Source organism: Oxyura jamaicensis, chromosome 5 (assembly GCF_011077185.1).
Source record: "Oxyura jamaicensis isolate SHBP4307 breed ruddy duck chromosome 5, BPBGC_Ojam_1.0, whole genome shotgun sequence".
NCBI lineage: Eukaryota > Metazoa > Chordata > Aves > Anseriformes > Anatidae > Oxyura > Oxyura jamaicensis.
The window spans coordinates 63,115,047-63,138,086 of record NC_048897.1 but is presented as its reverse complement, the minus strand read 5'-3'; the positions used below and the strand labels follow the sequence as shown (position 1 = coordinate 63,138,086).

The 23,040-nt window shown below is 36.2% G+C and overlaps 1 protein-coding gene across 2 annotated transcripts in view; it reads right to left on the bottom strand.

Annotated features, from left to right (window-relative positions):
* USP47 (ubiquitin specific peptidase 47) overlaps positions 1-23,040 on the bottom strand; it is a 56,791-nt gene that overhangs the window by 9,612 nt on the left and 24,139 nt on the right. For both annotated transcript variants that reach the window (XM_035327483.1, XM_035327484.1), the window contains 15 exons: positions 20,050-20,145; positions 19,802-19,954; positions 18,947-19,114; positions 14,236-14,367; positions 13,012-13,088; positions 12,686-12,741; positions 9,497-9,609; positions 8,458-8,562; positions 7,485-7,692; positions 6,944-7,059; positions 5,815-5,934; positions 3,678-4,455; positions 2,154-2,329; positions 1,898-1,978; positions 711-826 (listed from right to left, as the gene is read on the bottom strand). In XM_035327483.1, coding sequence (XP_035183374.1) covers positions 711-826; positions 1,898-1,978; positions 2,154-2,329; positions 3,678-4,455; positions 5,815-5,934; positions 6,944-7,059; positions 7,485-7,692; positions 8,458-8,562; positions 9,497-9,609; positions 12,686-12,741; positions 13,012-13,088; positions 14,236-14,367; positions 18,947-19,114; positions 19,802-19,954; positions 20,050-20,145 — 2,495 coding nt within the window. The remainder of the gene's footprint in view (positions 1-710; positions 827-1,897; positions 1,979-2,153; positions 2,330-3,677; positions 4,456-5,814; positions 5,935-6,943; positions 7,060-7,484; positions 7,693-8,457; positions 8,563-9,496; positions 9,610-12,685; positions 12,742-13,011; positions 13,089-14,235; positions 14,368-18,946; positions 19,115-19,801; positions 19,955-20,049; positions 20,146-23,040) is intronic.

The window sequence follows — 23,040 nt, the reverse complement described above, 5'->3', positions numbered from 1 at the left end:
TACATCCAGGTTTCTATTTGCTATCTCAGCAGGGAAGGGCCACTTTGTCATCCAGGGTTTCACTGCAGCCTGACTTCGGGCATATATTAAGGCCCCACCTTAATATAGGAGCTTGCTTACCAGATCCTACTGTTTTTACAAGTTTTTCTTAATTCCAATTAATACAGTGTGTCAGGTAATTCACAGTACATGCCACATAACTTGAAATTGACAGCAAGGAGTATGTATGACCTCAAAATGAGTTCAGCCTTGATGAAATAACTGATACCTGTTATGGATAAAGGACTGGAAAGATGGCACTGGATAAGTACCATAATCAAACCCTACGATAATGCACTAGACAGTTTTGCTGCAGTGATTTACACTGGACCTACATCTGGAGTCAAGAATGCTTTTTTGTGAACTAATTTACTTACCACTCTTCTTTCTGAAGAAAATCATTCTTACAGAGAACAAAACTTCTCAGATCTAAACCAGTAATTATATGGTACACAGATATTTCTACATAGATATTATTCCCTCTATAATTCTACATGAGATGAAAGCCAAAAATTGCTAAATTGATGCTTGCAATTCACAGATCCAAATACCACAGTAACTTACTTCTACTCCTTTCCTAATATCCTTTCTCTCACAGGAGAAGAAATACACTTTAAAGTTGTATTTAATCAATTAACTTTAATCAATTAACCTCACTGCAGTCTCATTACCTGTCAATCGTTAAGTCCAGGCCACACTGTTCTCGAAGCTGAGGAAGCAGCTCCTCTTTGGACTGTCGGACAGTCATTCCTTTAGCAAAAACCGCATCTAGAAGAAACTTGCATGGCTGTAAACATAAATAGAAAATGATTAACTTATTAGAAGGGGAAAAAAATATGTAAATTTGCCTTCTGATCATGTTTTGAGACCAGTCCCATGTACCTAGCTAAATGATCATTACAATGCCTTTTTGTAAACAAGGTATTCTGATTAAAATTAGCATTAAAATCAGGATCAAATTGTGTATTAAACATGTTTTGACAGTCAAAATTTGAATGCAAGCCACTGCAGAAATTGTGTCTGGTCTCTGAATTACTAATTGTTACCATTATATTAACATTTTAAACAATTTGAAAACAGCTTTTAAAATAAACCACATGGTAATAAATATGCCACTTCCTTTGGTTTCATTCGTAAGATAGGCCAGAACACCATGATTAGAAATAATTTTTAAAATTTTTCTTATTGTCTGCTATTACCAGTACGGCTTCGGTCTCTTTATGTTTTATTAATATATAATTTTCAGTTTTATCCAAAATGTAAAATCAGAATTTAAGGGCACAATAAGTCAACTTTTAAAGACTGCATTCTGTATAGTAAAATCAACTTCTATATTTTCATGTCCCAAAAGATGCTACAAGCGAGCTGCGTTATGACAAGAGACGAAATATTGTTTCCAGCAGCACTCCTTCAGGATTGTTTTATGCAGAAACAAGTAGTATCTAGCTAACCTACACAATAAGCACTGCCTGCCCACCATGATTGTATCAAGTTATATTTGTACTTTATTACTGAAAACTGCAAAAATAAACAAAGACAGTTTTTTATTCAGAAAGAATAACACATGATTTTCGTAAGTTTAACGAAAAGGTTATTTTCATTTGTCCTCTATATGCATTATAGAAATAAAAACATCTCAAAAGTATACTATAGACCACATTCCAGTTGCATACATTGAGTAACACAAACAAAAATAGCCAGCCACTAATTCCCTTGCTTAATCAAGAAAAAATTACAGTAAAGGACAGAGAAAAGAGGGTTCTTTTTTTCTCTCCAAGATTTCAGAGAAAATCTTGGCTAAGGCACTTAATAAAACAATCATGAATTGCTATTCATCTTGAAATAATCAATGCCTTACCTCTGGTTCATTCACCAAAAGCTGATAGACTTTGACTCTGTATTCACCCTTCTTAAGGGCTCTTCCAAGTCTAATAGTTATCTATAACAAGGAAGGAGTATCTGTTAGTAACTACAAACAAAATTACATTTTGTGTCGCTATCAAACTAATGTAGTGATTTAACCTGGCAAGTAATTAAAAGTTGTAAATTAAGTTCTTTAATTTGGTATATTGTACCAATGTATTTTTAATTATTCAAAATAACTTCTGAATAACCTTATTGTCATCAGAAAATGATGAAAGGGTCTCATTGAGCCGAACACTCTCAAACTCTTGATTACTGGCATAGACTCTGAAGACTTTGAAGTGAGAGGATGGTACTCCAACAAAGGGCTCCAAATGTTGCTTGAAGGCAGAGAGTGTAATTCTTTTATCAACGTGTACCATCAACCCTAAGTAAAAATGAAGATGAAAATGGCATAAAACACTGAGATACAAAAAAAAAATGCATTCTAGAATATGACTTCCATATATTCAGTCACTACTTGCAGCAAAACAGTACAGAGAATTTGAAATTCTAGTTAATGGCCACATCTACATCTTATCTGATGAAGGTTTTACTGTAACCCTTACAAGCTTTGCTGTATTTCACATGTTCTGGGCTGATAGTCTTGAAAAGACTAAGCAGTCCCCCAACTGCCCTATTTTGCAATCGGTGGAGTACTGAATGAAGAATTCATTACTTTGCTTGACTAAGACTACAGAGTCAATCACAATGAGCATTTGCACATAATTCCCTACAGGCTTCCACTGGCTTGAGAGATCAACAGAATCAAGAATCAGCACATCTAACTCAGCACATCCGAGTTAGGACTGGCTAGGCACAAGCCACAAATTCTTCTCTTGTTTTCAGGATTAAAAAGTTTGGTTCTCTCTGTTCTGGAAGGCCACATGGTACTGCAAGGGAAGCTCAAGTTTACATTAAGGAAGTTTTTCACTGAGTGTTTTTTTTTTTCCATACGTTAATAAAAAATCATTCTGGTCATGTGAAATTTTGAAACAAAGTAAGTGATTTATCTTTAGAAAATGTGTTTCTTAGTATCTGCAATATAGACTTCACCACAGACTACACTATGATCATTGGGAGTTAGAAATACACTATGACATAGCTTGCTATATGAACAATTAACTAAATTATACACCTGTTCATATTGAAGTAGCTCAAGATTATTTACAAAGAAAAGTCCTTCATCAGACATTTTGTTCAAGCTCTTTAAGTAGTTGTTATCAAATCTCTCTCAATGTGACTTGAAAAATGAAAATGTTTATTTACAGAGAAAATAAGGAAAAAAATCCTTATCTGTTTTTACATCAGGATTTCTGGATTGAGAGGAAAACCTTTGCCTTTCACAATATTTTTCTTATATCTTGTTCTTTAATTATTCTTATGTTAATTATAAAACATACATAGCTACTGAGCATTGTTTTAAAATTTTACCTTTTTAATGAAAATTGAAGTACTTAGGGCCTTACACTGAACTTACACTATCACTGTCACAATTTGCTATAGGCTTCACTGTACCTACTGTGTTTCAATCAATGTAAAAGCAACCATCTACTGAATTATATGATCAATATCAAATATATCACTATTGATTATATTTTAATTCTGTTTTGAGTTTTCAGTTTTTTAAATCTAAACATTAACAGAATTACTGCTGTAGACTTTTTATCAGAGCGTTTGAATTAAAGTAATCTAAACTTTACTATAATTTAAGGCACTTAATAAAAAATACATACATTTTTGCCCTTCTCCTGAACCTTCATCCGCAGTGTAGGGTTCTGACTTAAAGTACATATATTGTGCTTCTCCTCTACTCTTGCCACTTTCATCGTATTCACTGTCTGTTCCGGAATCTTCTTCTGCTGTGTCCCAGGTTTCTTTCTTCCCCTGATTTGCTTTTGATCTCCTACTACTTGTGATACTATGAGAATCAAGTCCATTAGCCAAGGGAATTGGGGCATTGTCCACATTGCATAAAGTGTCACTACTATGACTAGAGCTAAGGATATCACTGTCTACTGAACTTGTACTCCTATCATTATTTACATCCGAATCTGACCGTTCCTCAGATTGAAGATTTTCTGGATCAGAAATCTGAATTTGGTTTTCAAGTTCTCTGTTTTCTGCTGATGCTGATGAGTCTATTTCATTTGAAGGTGATTCAATATTTTCAAAATCACTGGCTTCTGTGCTTTTGCTGCTGTCTCCATTATCACCCTCCTGCTGCTGCTGCAGGGACAAACTTTTAAGCTTTTCAGTGCTTTCTTCCAGAATTGCTTCTACAGATTTCATGTTGCCTACAGGTCCTTTTACTCTTTCACAGGCTTCATCCAAGTTGCCTGAATCTCCACTAGGCTTCTGATAAACTGATCGTCTAAACTGAGATCCAGGAGACTGCTCTGGTAACGAAACATATAGTCTGATTGTATTTGCATGACGATCCAGGAGTTTCCATAAATGAGAATCTGTATATGCCACATGATGATCTAATGACTCCGAGCTTTCAATAAATACCTGAACATAAAATAGCAGTGTTTTTATCATGTAGTACTACATTAAAAGCTACAAAAGCAAACAGATAGGATTGAGTGCACATTAGAAATAATGTCACCAAGCAACATAGTCTTTTAGCAACCATTTTAAAATAGATTTTTAGAGACAGAAACTAAGAAGTCCATAGCTTAATAAGTTTTCCTTACTTTTATGGTCACATTAAGATTGGAGTGACTTGTAACCAAACTGACCAGCTGCAATAAGCACTATTTGGAAACTGAAGCTTTATGTTTAGAAGTGTTCTTGGGTATCACTTCAATGCACACCCTTCATCTGTACAGTAACACTAATTACAATAGTATTGACACCAACAAATGCAGTCTTTATTTTCTATTATAGCATCATAAAAAAGAAATATTTAAATGCATACATGGGTAAACAACAGGGCAATTTAGAAAACAAGTGATCAAATTTCTCTTTTTCCTTTCCAAAGACCACCGTGTAAAAGTGAAAAGTTTTGAACTGACTGAATAACAAGTCAATGACACTGTTTTTGTTTTGCTGAATTATCAACCAAGGCCTTCACTAATTTTTGCTCATCCAGGATACTGTGATCTTCAGCCTTAACTTCAAACCCAAATGATATTCAAAACTGCTAGATGTGCTATTGCTACTGTAGTGAAGAGATCAACACTACAGATGCCATTTAATTACAAACATTATTAATTCTTCTGAATGCAACCCCTCAATACGCTTTAATTTTTGGTTAGCCCTGAAGTTATCAGGCAGTTGGACTAAGTCTTGAAGGTCCCTTCCAACCGAAGAATTTTATTACACAACTATAATCGGAAGCATTTACTCAAAACGTTTTTAGAAAGCATAGATTTGGCTGGGGGGGGGGGTTAGATTTGGCTAGGGGGATTTACATAGTAAAAATTACTGAATTTAAGATGAAGACCCACCAAAAACTTGCTCTTAGCTTTGAAATTTGCCTATTAAAAACTTTAACTCTGAGAGCAGGCATAGCTGTTGAGAATGTTTAAAAACAATTTGGGTTTCACAGTAATATGCCAACCCTTTTGCCCTAAGAGTTGTTAAATCTCCATTGTAAAGTTTTTAGCCATCACTTTAGCCACAGAGTATCACACAGATTTTTGATTTTGAACATGTGCTACCTTGTTATGTACACTAGGTTTTATATACAGCATACAGAATTCATTGGCATCACAGTATTTGCTAGTTATCAAAAAAATACAGTACTTTATACTTCAGAGGAAAGTAATGACTTTTACTATAAATTCCATACAGACATTCCTACCTGTTACAACACAACAGTGAAGTCTACAAATACATTAACAGTTTAAAAACTGGAGCGTCTACCTTGTTGCTTCTAAAAAATCCTTCAGCTTTCAGCGTTTTGCTGGAAACATTCAGAAGACGCAAGTCATTGTAGCAACGTTCTAATACTACCCGCATTGTTTCAGCAGGCAGGTGTGTAGCCTAAAATAAGACATTCAGTGTAAGATAATGTGCATTATTATATATGTTCCAGTATTTTGAAGATTAATCATATGGAAAGGAGAAGGTTTGTTTATTGACTTAAGACTTGTAAAGACCAGGAAGGGGTGTGTGTGTGGGGGGGGGTGGAAATACATCCCAACATCGTGAACCTGTTCAGTCCCTGTTCCTTTCCTCCATCCTTTGGCACATAATAGGTGTTAGTTTTTCCATAAGATCAGAGGACTAAAATGGCTCAGAGAACTGGCATCACGTGAGTGACTAGTAATAAAAGGAATCAGTCCCATTTTTTAGGTCATAAACCAGGTTTTGTGCACTGTTCACTTAACACTTAGCCAGCTTGAATTCAAACACGGAAACTACATTTCATAACGAATATTATGAAGTTATACCCACCACTGAACAAACTTACACCGAACTGATTAAGTAAAATGTTTGCCTTCTTCCTGTTCAATGGAAGCAGCATTGGCCTAAGATGGATTCCATGGCCTGCAACCATCTAAAATAATTCTACATCTTAAGTAGCTGCTGTGATGAAGAAGGCTTGCAGGAAGACTATGAACAGCTTTAGATGTCAAATTTAATTACTGAAGCCAATAGGGAAAGTTGCACGTTGTTTCAGCTATATAGTAACAATTCACTATTTCTGCTGTAGATTGCATAAATCAGGGAGGTGATTAAACTTACTAATTCAAATGAATATCAACTTCACTCTTTAGCTTCTCCAAAAAGCAGCTTATCTGGTAAATTAGTAAGAAACAGGGCCAGATAGTGGCTAAGCTTGTGCAAAAGCCAGGGTAGAACTATGGAGAGAAGAAGCAGATTGCTCCTTTTGGCAGACAGGCTCAATTGTAACTAACCAAACCCTGTGACAGGATACACAACATAAATGAGCTGTAAATGGTGTAAATCTCATTTTATATACATATGATGTTTTCAGTCAGAATGATTTAAAATTCTGCAATAAAATTCCCAAACAATTGTAAATTACCTTTGAAATTAGCTGTTTAAATTCTGAAACGGTTTGATTCAAATATGCTCGTACACTTATTGGAGGAGCAACAGATTCAGTCTTTAGGTCAACTACATGAACCTTTACCATGACCTCTGTAGGGAAGAGAGGAAAAGCAAACCCACAGATATATGAAGAAAATTAACAAGGCTAAGAAAACATACATATAGTTGTCTGATATACCAGCTAAGGGGTTTCATTAAATACATGGAAATAGTAAAGAATTTGAAAAGCAGTCCAATTTCAGAAGTTCATTTTCAGATCAACATTAATGCCAGAAGCAAAAGTGTTCCAAAGTTTGACAGATTTTAGTTTACCTTAGACCAACTTCAGTAAGAAGCACGATAGCAACACAGCACAGTATGTGCTTTGAGTACTGTACTAAATTTTATGAAATCAAAAGTTTTTCTTCTCTCACACATCATAATGAAGTCCTACATTACACAAGTTTTATTTTCACACCACCATGCAATATATAAATTGTAGCCTATTTTCGTCTATATATAATTACATGACTTACCACCAGGTTTATAGCACTGGAAAATTTGGTCAGGTCTTCTTGTTTCCAACAATAAGTCAAACATGTATGTTGATTTGACACCTCCAAGTAATAAACCCATTGGTGTATCCTCTTCTCCTTCGTACGATCGTTCCAAGTAGTCATGGAACTCATCATATTTGACAAGACGACAGCAATCTAAGGGGACAGCCTCTTCTAAATCCATTAGCTAAACAAAAAAAATATATAATTTAATAATGGATTACTTGTGAACTTAGTTTTTCCTCAGTATGTGCACATCCAAGAATACTTTGAATCCATGAAGTTCAAGTGTGTTTAGAACAAAACATGTACATATGCAGTATGTTACAAACACACAATTTTAATTATATATACAGAAACTTGCATCAAAATCCAAAGAGGGAAGTGTAAAAACAGGCTCCAGAAATACATTCAGAGGTATCAGTTATACCAAAAAGCATCTTAGAGGGCAGATGAAGTCATGTGCACTGATTATCTTCCACTCAAAATCCTTGCCTGCACTCTGAGCCAAAGACGCATAAGGCAAAAACTAAGGAGTACAGGTAGGTTAGCAAAAACACGTGCCTTCAACTTTGACCTCCTTGCAGAACGCAAAAATTAAGTGATATTCTGTTGCCAACTGGTGTTATTGTATTATCTAGGGAGGAAGTTTCTTGAAATTTCTCTTATTACAAATCCAATGCAAAATTCTTAGGGCAATACAAATGAACAGAATTCTCTCAACTTACTGAAGCTACAGAGAGTCTACCAGCAGCTCTTAACGTAAGTTTACATAAGGGTCGTATTGCCTAACTCAAGTCAGTAATTCCAACCCCTCTTCAAAAAGTAAAGACAAATCCCAAACCCACAAACACCCCCACAGCATTAAAAATTCAAAGACTGAATATACAACAGCAGAAAAATGTGTGTGAAAATATTACATCTAACAATTTTAATATTTTGTTATGCATACCTTGTAAGCTATTTCCACAGCTTCCTTCAGTGTCCTGTCCTTATGAACCTCTAATTTGTTCTCCATCATTATTTGTTTTGTAGGATGCATACAGAACAATTTAATCTATGAAACAAAATACAGAAATTAGCTTTCAGCTGTAGGAGTTTCCTTTCAGCTCGTTATACAACTGCAGATAGGAAACATGAAAGGCACAGTAGATAGCACTAATGCGTATATATGTATAAACATATACATACATATATTTGGCTATGTGTATATATATTTAACATACACAAAATATATATTATATATAATATATTTTAAGTATATTTAATATATGTATTTGAAGATACATGTATGTATATATATATCTACAGAAGTCTAACTTCTTGCAATCGGGGATATAATGTCAATGATCAGAATACCTTTAAACTGCATACAGCATACAAATTAAAAATTAAAACACTCCCTCCAAAACAAAATGCGCACAGGGACAATGAATGTTAAATTCCTTTTTTACATAACGAAGTTATTTTACCGATGTAGAAAACCTAACAGTCAACTGATTCTTAGAAAGACCAGCTGACAGACATGCTTGTACGTCTTAATTGTCCTCTTCTGTTCTTATCTAATCTGTGGTCAAAAAATCTTTTCCCTCTTTCTGCCAAAGAATTAGTTTAAATCATTTTATGAAAAATTTTACAACACAAAGGGTCACAACGTGAAAAGACCTTTTAAGTACAAAACACTTTACATAAAGCACTACATACATTTGGGAATCTGGAATTTTCATTTTGCTGATATCAAGTGATCCCAGGCTATAGTTTTTTTTTTCTTCTTTTTTTTAAAACACTAATTCATATTCACATGGAAAATAACTCAAAAGTCTCCAATTACCTCTAGCAGGTCCGTCTACTCTGTACAAGCTTCCAGTAGGTGTACATTTCATTTTAATACACATACATTTAACACAAAATTGCACTGTAGTAACAATTTATAATTTATAGTAGAAACAACACAGAAATGTATTGTTACATTAGTCAGCAGAAATTCTAACCTTGCAAGTGTTGCGCTCAATTTCCCGTTGCCTCTTTTCTTGTTCTTCCAGTTCTCTCTCTTTCTGTACTAATTGTTTAATGTGGTCTGGATACTCATGTGCCTCAAGAAACTCTGTCAGGAAAAAAAAAAAAAAGGAAAAATTTCCACTGCAGGGTGGGAGATGTGTGGTTAAAAAGCTGCCTGGCAGAGAAGGACCTGGGAGTACTGGTTGATAGTCGGCTGAATATGAGCCAGCAGTGTGCTCAGGCGGCCAAGAAGGCCAGCAGCATCCTGGCTTGCATAAGAAACAGCATGGCCAGCAGGTCCAGGGAAGTGATTGTCCCCCTGTACTCGGCTCTGGTGAGGCCGCACCTCGAGTACTGTGTTCAGTTTTGGGCCCCTCGCTACAAGAAGGACATGGAGGTGCTTGAGCAAGTCCAGAGAAGGGCTACGAAGCTGGTGAGGGGCCTGGAGAACAAGTCTTACGAGGAGCGGCTGAGGGAGCTGGGACTGTTCAGCCTGGAGAAGAGGAGGCTCAGGGGTGACCTTATTGCTCTCTAGAGGTACCTCAAGGGAGGCTGTAGCGAGCTGGGGGTTGGTCTATTCTCCCACGTGCCTGGTGACAGGACGAGGGGGAATGGGCTAAAGTTGCGCCAGGGGAGGTTTAGGTTGGATGTTAGGAAGAACTTCTTTACTGAAAGGGTTGTTAGACATTGGAATGGGCTGCCCAGGGAAGTGGTTGAGTCCCCATCCCTGGAGGTCTTTAAAAGACGTTTATACGTAGAGCTTAGGGATATGCTTTAGTGGAAGATTTGTTAGCGTTAGGTCAGAGGTTGGACTAGGTGACCTTGGAGGTTTCTTCCAACCTAGACTATTCTGTGATTCTGTGAATTATGAACATATTTAATTAACTTTATTTGCTTCATCCTTCTTCACCTAAACTTCTCACTCAACCATGTCCTGTTCTCTTTTTCATGATTTAAATGGAACTGGTCAGCCCTTCCCCTTGAGGATTATAAGTCACCGATAACATTTTCTGCTATAGGCACAAGAAAATTAATATTCCATTATCAGTAAGGGAAGTTTTACTGTTGTAAAGAAATACTCTAATATTGATGACTGCTCACAATACTACTTCTATTATAGAAGTCTGTTGTAGAAAGTGAAAGAGCTTAAAACCAAAATATTATCCATATTGTGATAAAATATAGCAGTTAATACAGCTCATTGTACTTCATGATAATTTCTTACATAAAAAAAAGAACATGCAATACTTCACACTGAAAAAGAACAGTTGTCTCACAATCCATGCTTATCACAAGCAATGTAGCAAAGAAGATTTCAAAAGTAAAAAAAGGGGTTGGCATATATAAGAAATCTGAAATAATGGATTTAGGTTTTTTGTTTGCTTGTTAGGCAATTATCAGTCTTAAAACATATGGGAAAATCTATTTCCAAAGACAGCTCTTGACCCAAAAAGATTTTCTTTAGTGGTATTAAATTAAGTTTTATTTATTTTTAATCTTTACAAAACTTGAAGACACTCTTGTTCAGAATAAATATTGTTTCAATTAATTTAAACACTGAAACCATTTGATTATTTTTCTTAATACTTACTACTTTATTAGTTGATATAAAGCTTTGTTTTAACAGTATCCTACTTGTGCTAAATCCACTTCAAACCTATATAAAGTATCAACTTCAGATACTGCTACTTTAAATATATTTTAGAAGGCAGCAAAATTGAGTCTAGGGGATTACTTAGCTTTTTTTTCCCCTCCGTACTTCCTCAAAGGAAATATCATGGTTCAACTTTATGGAGAAAACAGTAAAAGAGAAATATTCCTAACAACATGTCTCAAAGTACTCTGTCTTACAAAATAGATTTCTGCAAAAAATAGATGTGGTTTGTTTATGATGATGCTGGCATGAAATGACAAATTTGCTCCAAGAGATTTAAAAATATACTGATACAGAAGCAGTTACAACTCGTTAGTTTTAGTTTTTCAATTGATTCAGCTTAAGCTTTCAGTTTGTATTCAAAAAAAAGTCATTAAAGCTAATTTAATTATCCTTGCACTTCTAATTTTTCCTTATTCTTGCAGTAGTCAACCTCAGCATCATGGTTCAATTCAAAATTTTATTAAAAAAATGAATAGAAACATAAATCATTCATGTCCCCTTTAAAATATTCACAGCAGCAAGATAAGATAAACAAAATGCTATTTTCAAAGGTATTTTTTTACTCCCTTCTCCACTGGACATAAAATTTTGCATATATATATGCACATGAGTAGGTCATATGATTAATATGTCAAATGCTGGAGTTCGACCTCAGCTCAAAACCAAAGCTCGATGATACCAAGCTTTCACTTACTACTGCAACATTTAGGTATGCTCAGGTTTTAAATGAGAAACATGGATTTTTAAAGGATTTTAAAAAATTAAAAAACAAAATTAATCTAACCCCACAAAACCCTACAAAATTAATCTAACCCCATTAAATTCATTATCTTGAAATTAGGCCTCCACAGAGATATTCCAGTTTTGAAACCAAATAGAGTTCTCCTTTTCTGTTGGGACATACTTGAAAGAATAAACAGCCTGCCCACTATTATATGGAGATAGTCATCCTCTAAACTTTGGTGTACTAAATTAGAGCATAAAAATAAGTGGCATAATTAAAAAAAATAAGTGGCATAAAAAACATGAAATCCCAAATTTGATTTTCACTGTGCTGTTTATAGTATCTTCCCTCGCCTCCTAACAAACAAAAAATAAGGGCTGGTTATAAAATGTTAACCTGTCATTATTAAGTTCTCATTTAAAATTTAAAAATTTAAAAAGTTCTCATTGACTCATTTTGAAGTCAGTATTTTTGTTCTATTATCAAGCATGCACTAGTACAACGTTTCAGTGTACTTTATTGTGTCACCCAACATTTTTGTCTTTCAAGTCTACAATATCCAAAATACTAAAAAAAAAACAGCAAATTTACTTTGTGATGGCCTCCTAATGATCACAAGGGCTTACTATTAAAAGAGTAATGAAAAGCTGTAATAGAAGGCTCCCTATATGAAAGCTACTTTAACTTACCCTAAAAATACCAATACCACCACCCTCAAAAAAATTTGTGAGACACTATGTTAATGAAAGTCCTATTCCTAAAGTAGAATCTTACTACTTAAGAACTGCAAAGCATACTTACTTGCATTTCTTGCTGGATCCTTCAGTCTATATATTAGCATGTACGCATTTGTGGAGCTGGTAAAGAAAAAAAGTTACCTGAAGTTATCAGATAGAAGGACAACATTCATTTCATAAGCTGGTTTGGTACCCCTGACCACCCCGTAAAGAACTATGTTGTACGTATCTTAGCAACATTCTAAGCAAAGTGATTTTCAAAAATAAACACCATGCTATTTTAAGGATCTTTTATTCCATCCACTTCTATTTTTCAGCTAATATGTTAACCACATGCATCTTGGCTAATCATTCGATTATGCTAAACACCAGAAATATTGCAGTACTAACCTGGCAAAAGCACTGGAATAATAGCCTCTGCTTCCAGAAGATCCACCATATGTTTTCTTAATATCTTCCTGAGTTATCTAACAGAAAATCAATTTATTATTTGAGAGACTTGCAATACTCGATATGCATTTATTCTCATTAGAAAAAATGTCATTACATATTTAAATATATATATATTAATATTGTATTTATATTTCAGATCTGCTTACTTGCTGAGTGAAAATAATCCTTTTCAAAGTGATCTGCCTCTTCATTTTACTATGAATTTAACAGATCTACAAATACACTTCTCTAAGCAAGGAAGTATTCTTAGCATATACAGGGAAGCCAAATTCTAAATCCAGCAGTCTGTGTGTGAATAACGGCTTCTTTATAAATCATCCCTCCCTCAGCATCAACATCTTACGGCATGTCATGAAAATTCACCATAAAGCCTGGTATGTTAGAGCCTATTTCTTACGAAGTTTCTCTTACAATAGAGGGAGAACTACACTTAAACTGTCATGGAAAGAATATCCTACATTACACTTACAGAGACAACAAGGGAATACAAGGAAACTGAAGGAAATAAACAGGAGAGCAACCAAAGGTTGAAGACCAACTAACTGTTCCCCTTATATGGGCTAAATCAGGATACAAATGACTCAGCTGTAATACCATCCAGACACCTATTGTTATGTTCTGGTTTTACTGCATGATTTCTGACTGAAATAGATCATGCCTCAGACAAAAGGACTAAAATTAAATCTGACTTGCAACTATAGACCACATAGAAGGGGCTACACTGAAAACTGGTGTCATAGTGTAATTCACAGCTAGCGAATGATGTTGGCATGCTGATACACATTGCCACCTGCAAGTGGAAACTGTTCTTTGACTTAAACCACAGTGTTAAAATTCGGGGGGGGGTGGGGGGGGGGGGGCGGTGGTGAGGAAGAAGAGAACTGTAAAGCCTCCAGCCTGAAAAAGATAGGGGCTAAAATCTGTAACCAGCACTGATAGTGGCTGGAAACAGAACTGAAAGGGCAGCGAGAGAAAATGAAAAAAAAGTAAAGCCACCTAATTCCCACTCCCTCGCTACAACATACAAAAAAAACAACACAAAAGAAAATCTACAAATCATTTAAGCTAATGAAACAAATTGTTAAACACAAGTGAAAAATCATATGAAAAATACAAACTCATTGGTTCATTTATGGGTACTTAAGATAAAATTGTTTTTACCTTGCTAACATGCTGATCATTAAAACTGTACCATTGGTCATCACTAAATGATTTTATACAGGCATAGTAATGGCCACCAGCAGCACTCCCAGAATGAACCATAACAGAAAAGAGCTCATACAGTAGAGAATTCTGAGGAGAAAAAAAAGTTTTGATAAAATATATTAATATATTAAGAAAAGGTAACCAAATGATTTTACACAAACAATTACATGAACCCAAGTATATAAATAGTTGTATATTAAAAAAAAATCTGTAACAGAAATACATTACTGCAATACAAACTTAAAATTTGAGCTACAATATTCTAAATGCTATACAGGAGTATATAATAATAGAAATGAAGAGAAATTTCCTCCTTGGTATGGCGGAGAGAGACAAGAAAGACCAAATAACTTAAGTCATGGAAGCATGTTTTTTTTCCTGATATACAATCCTTTTTTTTCAAGGACAGGACTAAAGCATTAGTGTTATTTCTTTTCTGAACAAGCTGCACCTGTGAAGATATACAAGAGTAGAAACATACCAATTTATTTCATTTCCATACTCAGGAGGAAATAGCAGAATAACACAACAGGATATGAACTTGCATTAAGCATTACCGAAAATAATCCTCTGGCTAAAAAACAAACCCTGAAAATGCATGCTACATACGTTTGATGAACATTTTCATTAGGTTGGCAAGCAGACTCAGAACTATACTGGTTCATTCCAATTACATATGCATCTACGATGTTTTTGTAATTCTTAGAATTTATATCTTACTTCTTTACCATATCGCTTAAAAGTTATTAGTATTCTCTAAAAATTATCCAAAATTAGCATTCTCATGCTAGATAAGTATTAAGCATATCTCCTCCACACAGGAAACAAAATAATGACCAACGTGCCTGTAGCTACAAACTTTAGGCTTATTTACTATCATCTCTCTGCATTCTCCAGTACAGCTTTTTGCCCCTTAACGTATAACGCAAAACAGTAATAGCTTTCAGTATTCACAGAATCACAGAATTTCTAGGTTGGAAGAGACCTCAAGATCATCAAATCCAACCTCTGACCTAACACTAACAGTCCCCACTAAAGCATATCCCTAAGCTCTACATCTAAACGTCTTTTAAAGACCTCCAGGGATGGGGACTCAACCACTTCCCTGGGCAGCCCGTTCCAATGTCTAACAACCCTTTCAGTAAAGAAGTTCTTCCTAACATCCAACCTAAACCTCCCCTGGCGCAACTTTAGCCCATTCCCCCTCGTCCTGTCACCAGGCACGTGGGAGAATAGACCAACCCCAGCTCGCTACAGCCTCCCTTGAGGTACCTCTAGAGAGCAATAAGGTCACCCCTGAGCCTCCTTTTCTCCAGACTGAACAAGCCCAGCTCCCTCAGCCGCTCCTCGTAAGACTTGTTCTCCAGGCCCCTCACCAGCTTCGTAGCCCTTCTCTGGACTCGCTCAAGCACCACCATGTCCTTCTTGTAGTGAGGGGCCCAAAACTGAACACAGTACTCGAGGTGCGGCCTCACCAGAGCTGAGTACAGGGGGACGATCACCTCCCTAGCCCTGCTGGCCACACTGTTTCTTACACAGGCCAGGATTCTGTTGGCCTTCTTGGCCACCTGAGCACACTGCTGGCTCATATTCAGCTGACTGTCAACCATCCCTCCCAGGTCCTTCTCTGCCTGGCAGCTCTCCAACCACTCATCTCCCAGCCTGTAGCTCCGCTTGGGGTTATTGCGCCCCAGGTGCAGGACCCGGCACTTGGCCTTGTTGAACTTCATGCAGTTGACCTCAGCCCATCGGTCCAGCCTATCCAGATCCTCCTGCAGAGCCTTCCTACCCTCGAGCAGATCGACACACGCACCTAACTTGGTGTCATCTGCAAACTTACTGAGGGTGCACTCAATGCCCTCATCCAGATCATCAATGAAGATATTGAAGAGGACCGGCCCCAGCACCGAGCCCTGGGGAACGCCACTAGTGACCGGCCTCCAACTGGATTTGACTCCATTCACCACGACTCTTTGGGCCCGGCTATCCAGCCAGTTTCTAACCCAACGAAGCGTGCGCCACTCCAAGGCAAGAGCAGCCAGTTTCTGGACGAGAATGCTGTGGGAAACAGTGTCAAAAGCCTTGCTGAAGTCAAGGTAGACCACATCCACAGCCTTTCCCTCATCCACCCAGCGCGTCACTTGGTCATAGAAGGAGATCAGGTTCATCAAGCAGGACCTGCCCTTCATAAACCCATGCTGACTGGGCCTGATCGCCTGCTTGCCCTGCAAGTGCTGCGTGATGACTCTCGAGATAATCTGCTCCATGAGCTTCCCTGGCACTGAGGTCAAACTGACAGGCCTGTAGTTTCCCGGGTCAGTCCTCCGGCCCTTCTTGTAGATGGGCGTCGCATTTGCTAGCCGCCAGTCAACTGGGACCTCCCCCGATAGCCAGGACTGTTGATAAATGATGGTAAGCAGCTTGGCCAGCACCTCTGCCAGTTCTCTCAGTACCCTTGGGTGGATCCCATCCGGCCCCATTGACTTGTGCACATCCAAGTGCCGTACCAGGTCACCAACCATTTCTTCATGGATAGTGAGGGCCACATCTCTCTCCCCATCCCCTTCCACCAGTTCAGGGTACTGGGTATCCAGAGAACAACCGGTATTGCCGCTAAAGACTGAGGCGAAGAAGGCATTAAGCACCTCCACCTTTTCCTCATCTCTTGTAACTAAGTTTCCCCCCGCATCCAGTAAAGGATGGAGATTCTCCTTAGTCCTCCTTTTTGTGTTGATGTATTTATAAAAACATTTTTTGTTATCTTTAATGGCAGTAGCCAGATTGAGCTCCAGATGAGCTTTGGCTTTTCTAATTTTGTCCCTGCACAGCCTTGCGATATAAATATTATTTCTTACATGGAACTGAAATTTCTTGTCAATGATATGTTTTCCATAGGTGTCAAAATACTGTTTATTAAATTTATTCTAAGAAGTATGGCAGTTTATGTCCTTTGAAATTACTTTTTGAGAAAATTAACAAATCTCATTTTATAGAAAAAAGTTACTATTGAACTAGCAAGACCTAGGGATTTCTGTAGCGGAAGTCAGCTTGAGTTCCCTAACAGTTACAGTCAGTCCCCACTGCTTTCAATAATCTTTTAGATAAACTTCAGTTAAAGTACAATTTGCTTTTGAACATTTTTCAGATCAGGCATGGGAAGAGCTCTACCTCCTCCATCCCTTGCAGAAAAGGGGAAGCCAGAATAAACATTTCAGAAAAAGTGGATGTGCTGCAAAAATTAGCAATAGCAGCCCAGAAACAATTCAGCAGCCCATTCACTCTACATTAACTTCCCTCACAACACCCTGAACAAGCTGTCTAAAAAACATTTTCAATGAAAAGATAAATATTAAGGACATACCACCATTGCTGTGTACACATTAAAAAATGCTGAACAATACTGACTCACATAGGTGTTACAATAAATATTTTTAGATTACATAGAAGAAATACTTTAAATTATACTGCATCCATTAAGACACCTTAACCGAAAAAGTTGGCAAGGTAACTGTTAAGCCTGTTTTGTCTTGACAAGCAGTTAAACTTACTGCTAGTTGGCCAAAGCTACTGTCAAAAGTAGCCTTGACATTTGCATCAGATACATTACAATACTCTTTCCTTGTTCTAATCAAGTGACTATCAAGTAATTTTTTTTCAGCTAGTGGACAGTAGTCAGAACACTCAAAAAAAACCTCTCAAACGGTTTGGGGTAAATGTAAAGAGGGACAAATGTAAAGTTTAAAATGCAAGTCTTTCAGTATCAATGAAAATTAACAGTCATGGCCCATCAGTTTTCTAACAAGTCAGAATAAAAGCTATTGGCCAAATTTCCAATGTGTTCACTGAATGAGGGTACGTGAGGTATCCATTGTAGACATTAACATAAAACTTAAGATTCAAAGAATTTTCTACTGGCAAGAAAATTCAATTAAGTTTCTCTAATATCTTCAGTAATTATGTCCCACAAAAAGATGACTGCTAACCTAGGCTGACTGGCAGCCCTATTTCTTTATATTAACTCTGGATGACATTGTTTAAGTTTCCTGGCCTCATCTGTATCACTTTGCAATCAGTTGCATGCTTTCCTTTGTCGTTGTGTCAATTTTAGAAATTTGAATAAAAATGCAGGCTTTTCTTTTTTTTAAGTAACATTTATTTATAATTATTTACATTTGTGGTGGACTCACTCCTTCCAGCAACTAAGCAACCACCCAATCACACTCCCCTCTCCCTGAGTGGAATGTTGGAATTAACCAGAAGAGCAAAAGTGAGAAAACTTGTCAGTGGAGATAAAGAGTTTAGGTAAGTGAAGGAAAAAGAGAAGTGATGCAAAGGCATTCACTCACTGTCACCAGATTGTCAGAAGATCACCAGCTTTAACTTACTGAGGGTGACATTACATGGTATGGAATATAGCTCATAATATTCTTCTCATCAATTTGGGTCACCCGTCACAGCTGTATACCCCTCCCAGCCTCTTGACCTCCTAGCCATAATCCTGGCAGGGGCAGAGCAAGAAACCAAGTCTTGTCACTGCACAAGCACTATTCAAGAGCTGAAACACTGGTGTTTTCAGCTTTAGTAACAAATCCAAAATTTGGCATCATCCAGGCTGCTGTGAAGTTAACTCCATACCAACCAGATGCAGAACATTTTTTAAACATACCTTTTCACTGCCAACTTTAGAAATTCTTTCTGCTGCACTGTTGCTTTCCAGGCAGATTCCTTCATCAACTCCATCATCATTAGAAAAATCATTGCTCATTTGATCACTGTGACAACTGCCTTCATTTTCTGCTCCACTATCAGTGCAACTTTCAGTCTGAGGAGATTTCTTAAAAAAGAGACAAACACTACTGTTATACAACATTTAAAGCTACATGGAACAAGAAACGAAAATGTTTGCAGAGTATCTAAGATACTAGCCTATTCCATTTACAAAGCTGATTCAAATACTTGTAGGTCTAATATCACATGATAAGTCCATTATAACATACCCTGTTGATCAGAACTGATTTGACCAGAAGTATTTTCATCCACAGTAAAAAGATGTCTTCCATTCCAACTCACTGGACAGGGTTAAGGTATTACAGTAAGAATGATTAGTGTTCTATTAATCATTAATGCTTTATGGACTAACTTCAGCATTCAAAGTTTCAAAACATTTTCATTATCACTTGTAAGCAAGACAGATTCGAACATAAATTTAAGTATGCTGCACGCTGGATTTGCAGGATGTGGAAAAGCCTCGTAAATTGTGCTTTTAAATTTCTCATGAAGATAAGAAATCAGAAATGACTCCTTTATGGGAAGAATGGAAATCCTGTATCAATTAGAGAACAAGCTTCCTTTTCAAAAAACAAGGAAAATCCACATATATAGTAAAACTTAAAACACCATCATGGCTAAAAAAAATTATGTAGATCAATGTTAAAATGGTTTTATTAGATTGACAATTTGATTTCCTTAAAAAGGAGCTTCAAGAAAGTTAAAGACTTTTCTCTGAAACTAAGAACTTTACCTCATCTTCAACGTCAATGAAGATACTCATGTCTAACTCCTCAGGAAACGTCATACGATCATTGAGTTTAATTCTGTGCATAGTGGTATAATCAAAGTCAAATCTCTTCAGCTGTAATGTCAACAGATATGGAAAATGCAAGAACCGCAGGCCCTGAACAAAGTAAAGACAATTATTATTTTACTACCACTGTAAGGATCAGTATCTAGCAAAAGTAATTTTCCACAAATGATCTGGACAGTGCTTACCTTCCTTGCATCACATTTCTTCTTACAACGTTCACAAAAATACTGATTGGGGCCATCAAGAATCTCAGGCTGAATGAAAGCATGCAGAGCTTCTTCCTAATAAGAAAAAGATGTTACCTGATTTTTTAAAAAATGTTTACTGTGTAGGTATAAATCAGAACGTAAGTATGGTGACACAAACAAAAATTATTTCAGTCACTGAAAACTACAAAACTTGAATGACAGATTGATACTTCCTTTAGACCCCTCAAAAACTGAATGAAGTATCATTACATTACATTATATTAGTGGTTTCACTGCTTACCAAATACAGTCAGCTGTGCTTTAAAAAACATTATTAAAGCTCTTGAGAACTTCATTATTTTTGAGCTGTATAAATATCCATATGTTTTTCAATCTTTTTATGAGGAACATAATATTCCTCAGGTTTACTGACTTACACCTCTTCCAATTTTCTAAGTAATCTTTACACAAAAGTTAGTTTTGATTAGGATATTTCTTAGTACAATTCCTATTCTAATCCATTTCACAATCTTCTATTCTTATTACTGATATTTTTCTCAACAAAATCAGTGATAAAACTTTTACGCGGTGCATTCTATCACAATATACAGCCCCCCAAACTGTAAGACTCTACTTTCAGAGTAACTGTTACCTTCAAGAGGTAATTGTCAGGTAGTCCCAGAGCTACTGAAGACTTCTAACATTCCTAACATATACACTTCAAAATATACCATAGGGGATGAAGCATTACATTAGTACGTTTTCATTTAATCTTTCAGTTTAATCTTTTTTGTAGGTCACAGAATCAAGAGAACACAGGTTGGAAGGAACTTCTAGACTATCTCTAGTGCTTAATGTTCTAACACAGCATAGTAAGATGCTATAGCAAACAGTTCAAACTAATTATCGTGTAGCTAACGATAGGCACTTAGGATATCGTTTTCTCCATAAAGAGGCATTATAACATAGTCAGTAGTTCCACAGGTATCTTACTGCAAGCACTTCTTTAAAACCTGTGAACAGGTAAAGTAGAATCTTTATGAAATGCTCCACAATGAATGAATAACAATTAGGCAAAACTTATTGGAAAAATCTATAAACAGATTTCCATCTCAGATTTTCAGAGTTCATCTAGTTTTTCCACGTCCAAAGAATACACACAACTAAAAATACAAGACCTTATTACCAAGCTAAGTTAGATTTCTAAGACATATTTCCTTTTTTTAGTCATCTATTTTCAAATTACCCTTAATAGTTTTAGTTTGGCAATGACACTACACTGAAATCAAGTTCACGCAGTTGTCATCGTAATTCTACTTGCATCCATTCTTACACCCTCAGTGGAAAAGCTAACAAAAGATGATGAACACTAGCTATACTTAAAACAGATGTATTTGCCATACCTCCAGACTACTGGTATTAATACTAGTTGTCTGGTGTTATAAAGCATTTCCGCTGCTTTCTAGTATCAATTTCAGCATGCCAGCTAGTTTCTCAATGCAACCACTACTCTCAGCTGTTATCTGTCAATACTTTTATGGCGTAGAGTAAAAAAAAAAAAAAAGAGCTTCTGTCTAATGCTGTTAAATTCAGGCATACCAGTATCGACAAAATCAGTATGTGAATTGCTGTTCCTGTTTACCCACGTATAATTAGAAGCTATGTATTATGTCTGTATCTCTACTGATCTCCAAGAGACCACTTACAGTTTTTTAAACCACACCCTCTAACTCTGCAGACAGGTACTGAAAAATATTATGAAATCTTGAGATACATACTGACAAGATCTGTGCCTGAATGAGGTTATAGCTAAGCAGTTTTATTATATGACACGAACTTGGGGAATAAAGAAACAAAAAAATCAAAACGCAAACCTTAAGAACATACTGAGTATTTTTAGAATTGCTTCATATTAGGAAATAAAACATAACATTATCCTTCCAATAAGTTCTTCAGTACTGCCATTTAAGAAGTAATACATGTATATTTATAGATAAATACAACGTATCAGGTATCTACATTTTTCAGTAGTACACAATGTCGAACAGTGGGATAATACACTTTACGTAGCATTCTATAGATTAACCTTAAAGTTCATACATCCATTCTCTCTTATAAGAAAGTAATGGAAAATCACTTACCTCTAACTAGAGTTCTTTGAAGGTAGTATCCTCCTTAGATCCCCTATCTTGGGTTGTGTCGCCTGCTGCAAGTTCCCTCAGGAGCTGACTAGCAAGGTCTAAAAAGTTTTATATTCCCTTCTATAAGCCCTATTAGCGCATGTGTGAAGTTTTTGATCTCTCACATATACCCTTTACTCTACACCTACTGAATCACCATCTATGGATCAATGGAGGATACTACCTTCAGAGAATTCCATTTAGAAACAGGCGATTTTTCCCTTCTCCAAAAGCAAGTATCCTCCATATCTCCCCACTGCTGAAGACTACAAAACTAAAAATTACATCTGCTATAAATAAGACAAATGCAGGGAGGAGAATCAATTGAATATAATCAGAGTAGGAATTAAAAAAAAGCTCAAAAATTGAAGCATCAGTACAAATTGCAACCATGTAACTCATTGACAAGTCTTATAAGTATTTTCCTCACCGTAGAGTAAACCCAGTAATTACTGATTTACAGGAGAAATATCAAATGCTACCGAAAAGTAATCTCTATTAAAATTCTTGATTGTTCAAGGTTCCTTCATTTTTACAAATATACAAAGAACTTTTTTACGGCATTCTGCTATAGACTTCTTCCCTAGTGAAGAAAATTTCAAGCTGAGACATGTACAATGTATTGTTAAATGCAGAATGCAATTACAAAGTAAGGTTTTCATTATTTTCTTTAATAGATCAGAAAAATCTCCACTTAATAAAAATTACAATAAAAATCTTGTTTTGGGAAATATTTGTAGAAACGTGTTAAAATGTGAAAAGGGAAGCAATCTATACAAAAGGTCACAATCACTGGGATTGGAGCTCA